General features: G+C 42.8%; 2 protein-coding genes across 2 annotated transcripts; one reads left to right on the top strand and one right to left on the bottom strand.

Annotated features, from left to right (window-relative positions):
* The first annotated feature begins 1,588 nt into the window (after window positions 1–1,588).
* Window positions 1,589–2,508, top strand: LOC119652628 (putative pterin-4-alpha-carbinolamine dehydratase). Its single transcript, XM_038056875.1, has 2 exons — window positions 1,589–1,946; window positions 2,145–2,508. Exons 1-2 carry the CDS (start codon window positions 1,638–1,640, stop codon window positions 2,439–2,441), a joined length of 606 nt encoding a protein of 201 aa, XP_037912803.1. The 5' UTR covers window positions 1,589–1,637; the 3' UTR covers window positions 2,442–2,508.
* LOC119652627 (N-alpha-acetyltransferase 40) lies at window positions 2,453–3,430 on the bottom strand. Its single transcript, XM_038056874.1, has 2 exons — window positions 2,943–3,430; window positions 2,453–2,748 (listed from the first exon to the last, which is right to left on the bottom strand). The coding sequence occupies exons 1-2, from the start codon at window positions 3,317–3,319 to the stop codon at window positions 2,514–2,516; spliced, it is 612 nt and encodes a 203-aa protein (XP_037912802.1). The 5' UTR covers window positions 3,320–3,430; the 3' UTR covers window positions 2,453–2,513.
* Between the last annotated feature and the right edge of the window lie 2,570 nt (window positions 3,431–6,000).

Raw genomic sequence — 6,000 nt, 5'->3', positions numbered from 1 at the left:
ACTCGAAAGTCTTCCTTAAATTCATCCTCTAATATGCATGTACATATGTATATTTTAGAGTCTGGCAATATATGAAGAAATATTTTCCATGCTTAGCTATTTACGAATGGAAAACGTGTATAGAGGTTGATTTGAAAGACAATTTCCTTTATTGGCTATTAATTTTTCAAAATAGACACAAATCATTTATCTGAGAAGCCAATGCGGAGTTTCCAGTAGGACAACAAACCCTAGTACACTTCATTGTCGGTACGAAAATAGATATTGTATAATGTCCCGCGCTAACTCTTTATGTCTCCCAGATCGGTAAACCTTAACCTGGCTGAACATCGGTAGTATTTGCATTAAAATTGAAATGGAATTTCGAATTTGATTGGTTTTGAATTAGAATCCATTCATTTTTTAAGGTTTTGTGTAAACACAAAACGTTATTAAAATCGGTTTACTGTCTGTCTGTCTATCCGTCACACGCATTTTTCTCGATTAACACCAAATTTGGTAGAAAGCTGGGAACTGTGAACGCTCACCCAGACAGCGAGTTGCATCGTTTTACGACGAATTTAAGGGGGTCCATATACATGTAAAAAGGGAGTGTAATTTTTTTTTTCATCAAATATAGTCATGTGGGGTATCGAATTAAAGGTCTCGGTTAGTACTTTTCGAAGCTGGTCTTAGTTTTGACATTTGTTAAAAAAGTGGGAAGTGCGGGGGGGTTGAAAGTGATCATTCCTTTAAGGGTGCCATTCTCAGAAACTACCCAACCGACAAATCTGAAAAAAAATCAGGAGGTTGCCACTATATGGTGCCTGGGCTCCGAAATAACTTCCATACTGATATCAGTACAAATAAAGTTAATAATAGTATATTACTATAATTTTTAGCAATTGGCTGCAAAACCCCCCTTAAGTTCATGCTAGCACCACGCAATAAAATAGGGTATAACATAGAGCATGATCTCACCAAGTTTGGTGGAAATCGCACTATTACTACGTTACGTTACGTTATAATACGTCAAAGTTGCCGCTTCTTTGCAAATTCAAGACTATGAATGTCAATATCATCCAAAAGTGGATATTCTCACATAATATATGTATGTATTACGTGCTACGTACTAAGAAATACACAAAACCCTTCGTACCTGAAGCATCCAGCTTCCGGTTTCCCGACTTGCCTTGTTGTGCATTCGGTTGTGTCCATTTTCTTCGCCTTCCCGCGTGTGGTCTCTTCATTGTATTGTCTCATGCGTGTTTAGATGCACGTTTTTCAACCTCCTCTCTCCTGGAACAATTTTTCGCAGTCCACCAACAATATTGGCATGGTTCATGTGCATGACAAAGGGCAACGAGAGGTGAAGTGAAAATCTTTTCTGGTTGCTTGAATATTTGTTCACACACTGGGTACAACCATTTCTGAGAAAAGTGCGTGTGACGGACATAAATTGAACCGATTTTAATACCGTTTCGTTTTTCATAAAACCTCAAAAATAATTGATAATGTTAGCAGAACGGAAGTGCGTCACGTACAGATCCGCCCATTCACAATAGCACAACCATTGTGATCGCCGTTAGAGTCAGCTGTCAGATTTAGTTTTTAATAGTAGGTTAACTGGGCAACAATTAGTGGTACACAAAACAGTGATGATCCCTGCTACCAGCATGAACTTTTTAAAGATATCAGTGGCCAATCCTACAAAATGTATAGCCATGATTCCGAAGGTTGCATTACTGAACCCAACTTTTCCCCAGTATCAATCAACCACGTTAACACTCACACATTCACACGGCGCAAGAACTTTTTCTTCTCATAGTCGTGAAGTCGCTGCTGCCCATGGAGCGGGGAGCGAAAAGAAACATCTCTGGAGCCAGATTGCGACAGACAACCGAGCAAGATTGCACGCAACACGTCACTTGGGTACGGGGATAGTAACACTTCAGCGCAAGAAGATGGTGAGTGCGATTATTGATTTCTGCAAATCACGTCCCAACTGTTTGTTGCTGAACCACTTGTTGAGTGCCGCGATTGTTTCGGCTTCTGGAAAACATCCATTACAGTGCGAAATACTGAATTGCCCTTGGCCTCGCTCTTGCAGCAATAATTTTTCTTATCGCCTGACCTCGAGTAACCTGTTCTGACTTTCATTTCAGCCAAAACTCACCGAGCAAGAACGCGCCGAGCAGCTGCAGCCTCTGCTTAGCGCAGGCTGGTCCATGGTGGAGGGTCGCGATGCAATCTACAAGGAATTCCTATTTAAGGACTTCAACCAAGCATTTGGGTTCATGACATCGGTCGCGTTACTGGCCGAGAAAATGGACCACCACCCGGAATGGTTCAACGTGTACAACAAGGTGCAAGTGACCATGTCCACTCACGACGTCGGCGGATTGAGCGGAAAAGACATTCGCGTCGCCAACTTCATGGAGGAACTTAAGAAACGATACTAAAAGCGAACATGTTAAATTTGTAAATTGTTTTCTATTATTTCGAGTAAAATATTAGTCTAAGGGGAAACCGTGTTATGTTAGTTTTTTGGCTAGAATCTCGTAATCTTCCTCATCGGCCTTGTCGGGGGAGGTTTCGTCTTCTGTGTATCCTAAGCTAGTGAAAAACGCCGTCCCCTCGGGGTTGTTTTTCAATACTGTGAGCACGATCTTCTCCAGTCCGAAGTGGCGTGCGCAGTTTTCCAAAGCAGTCATCATGAATCTGCCTAGTCCTTTGCGTTGTGATGACTTCTCGACGTGCATTTCATAGCTGAAAGAAAGAGTTTAGTTACAGGCAACTGTCCAAGAAAGTAACAGCGTGAAATTCGAACGAACGCAATGTGGGAACACATGCTTTTCACGGCAAAGAAGCTATGATAAGAAATAGATTAGTTTAAAGCTTTTTACCGCGTCCAAGTGTGCCTACCAAGCCACATTTCTCTCCTGAATCTCCAAAATACTTACCAGTATAAAACGCTGCTCCCATAATCCAAGTCGAATCTGAACATCGCATAGGCAACGGGTTGCTTCTTCTTAGTGTCCACAGCGACCAGGTACCGAGCCCAATTCTTGTTCAACTCGTTCTGTTTGATCTTCGGCTGCCAGCCCAACTTACACGTTTTATAGTAAGGTCCCACGTTCGCCTCGGCCAATTTAAAAGCAAATTTGATCACCTTTGGGTCCATGTCAGCTTTGTGTTTACAATACAGGGACACCTCGAAGTCATCCTTTTTGTACTTGGCATACTCGGGGAAAGCCTCTTCTATCGGATTTTTACTCCTGGACGCAATTCCTAGTGACTTGTGTTGTTGCGTTGCAGAAATTTCCGTTGAATTCGTCATGTTAGCGGGTCGATCCTTTTGCACGTCGAATACTTTCAGCGCCGAGCCGGGTAGCCAAAAACGGAGGAAGCGCGCGGAAACTGTTGACAAACCTCAGGCAAGCACCGCCGGCAGCTGTCACCAAAGAACTAAAAAGTTGTATGGATAAGAGTGGTGAAATGTAGTAGTGATTTTAGGTTTGTGTCATTACTCAATTAACCACAGCAGATTTCATATTTAGAATAATTTCATTGAATTAATTACTTATTGTGAAGTGGGTATCGAGGAAACGGTGATAAAACGCTCGCTTATCATAAACCCAATCGGCAAACCAGAGATAGAAGTTTGTGTGGCAACCGCCTACCAGTTGAATTGAATGCACCATCCACGTACCGACAACCCGCAACATAATTAGTTCTACTCTGGATGTGGAAGGAGTTGAGACGAGAATTCGAGATATTTTTGTGTGTCAGTATTTATTCAAAATGTTCATTAACGATTGAGATATTTCATTCGATTAACGGTCGCCAGACTGACAATTGCATCCCATCCACATTGCGGCCGCAGGGCAAATGCAGAGTATTCAGACGTAACTGACAGGCAAAACTGTCCGTTGATGGCGGGCTTAAGGCTCCACAGAAGTATCTTCACCCTCAACCCATGACGCGTTTATCAATACCCTCTGGAAGTAGAAATGATGTTAACGATATGAAAATAAATTTCAAATGGGTATAAATGAGTGCCGCAATAATACGATGATTGCAGCAATAGGACTTTACTATAGAAAGAAGTAAACATTTGAAATGAATGTGGAAAGTGGCTTGACTATAGTTAATCGCGAAGGTCGAGCTATCCTAAAAACCACGGAAGTGGGAAAACTGGTGCAGATCTCCCTCACCTAATTGCAGCTCCACTAAAGGATCCCCTCGACACGAGGTTGCATGCTTCTAGGCCCGGAAAAATGGGTCGGGTTCTTGAACAATTTATCCCCCTTACGTGTCAAATGTCAGTCAGGCGCCGCCTTTAAGGGACTAAGGGATCTGATAGCGTATACAGAATCAAATGGTCTTGAACTCTTAATAGGTTGTGATGCGAAGCATATTTGTTTGGGGCAGTAGCAAATGCAATCCTAGATGAGCTAAGCTGTATGATTTTATCACTTTAGCTGGTCTCATGACCGTAGGCCAAGAAGAAATGAAGTAATCGTACAAGTTTATTAGAGACTAGCGGGTGTTAGAGGAAGTCTTACTGTCAAAACACTGTTGCTTAGAATTTAGTTTAATTATCGTAGGCGAGCAGACTAATTAAAAGATGGAATCCTAGGAAAACCGACTGAATAAAGCTCAATGAACTTCTTAGCAACAAATTACGATTCCCCAGGCGACTATGGATTCCTTTGGCAATAGAAGATCAATTGGATATGTTATGGAACAAGGAAAAGTACTCAATTTCGTGAAGGAAACATCAGGTTGAAGAATCATTAACTTTATTGAGTGCAAAAAAAGACTCCAGTTAATTGTTTATATTTTGCTAATAGAATTTCAAGATTATTCGTGAATTGTACATGTTGTGCATGGATGTCGATAATGGGAATGATGTAAAATATACGAAGTGAACAGGAATCGATACTCGAAACGGTGTATGACGGTATAGAATATGTGTGAGATGGTATGGAACATGCGTAAGACGGTATGGAACATAACAGAAACTGTAAATCCCACATTTGTGCTTGAAAGGGACTATCCTATTATCTGATGCCTGCTCCCCCATGGACACCACCTTGTCGTGGTGGGGGAGCTTGTGGTAGTCTACTACTACACTAAGAGTGTCCAAAAACACATGAAGATGGTAACAAAGGATTGTAACTCTCCAAGTAGTAGACTTTGAATCCACCAGCGACTCTGAGAAATCAGGTCGTGGCCGAGGCACGGATTTTGGAGGCCTCACCTAATTCATGTTCCCACACGGAGAAATCTGTGGAAGACAGGCTCCCCATTTCAGTGGAAAACCTACACCCGGTGTCTACGACGCGGTCAGCCAAAAAGGATAGTACAGCAGTTCCCTTAATAAGAAGAACTGGCAATCTGACTACGGTCGGCCGGTCGGTGACACTGTTACCTAACTCTTCTAAAATACAGGGGAGGAAGGCTCGGCAGAAAGAAACTCCAACCGCAAAGTAGAAGGGGCTACAGGCTTGCCTGTCAGAACTCTCTCCTCCGCCTGTACCCGGAAAAACGGAAGAAAGGGAAACTGGTAATGTGGACGCACCTAGTCTAACGCCGGTATGTGAAAATAGATCCCTGCAGCCCGGACTCCGTGAACCTCCTACCCGACGACAACGAAAGGCACTGACAAAGAAGGCGAAGTTTCTTGGGAATGTGGACATGGAAGTTGCTACACCATCAAGTGTAATGATATCCAGAGAAATCGGGCGCAAGGAAGCGGAACTTTCGATGGAAGGTGAGAGCAAGCTGGTAACCCCGGTGAGATCCACACTGAACGCAGCACACTTTTCAGTTAGCGGCGGCTTTCATATTAGACTGCACTTATGGCTACAAACATAAGAGTTAGTCAAATCAACCTCCAGCATGCCAAAGCTTCTTCCTATCTACTGGCGGCAAAGCTGACAAAGTTGCAGGACCGTCCTTATATATTTCTGGCTCAAGAGCCATGGGTTCGTTTCAACAGAATCTATGGTATTG

The sequence above is a fragment of the Hermetia illucens genome, chromosome 3, assembly GCF_905115235.1.
Source record: "Hermetia illucens chromosome 3, iHerIll2.2.curated.20191125, whole genome shotgun sequence".
Taxonomy (NCBI): domain Eukaryota; kingdom Metazoa; phylum Arthropoda; class Insecta; order Diptera; family Stratiomyidae; genus Hermetia; species Hermetia illucens.
This window is presented reverse-complemented; position numbering and strand designations above follow the sequence as displayed.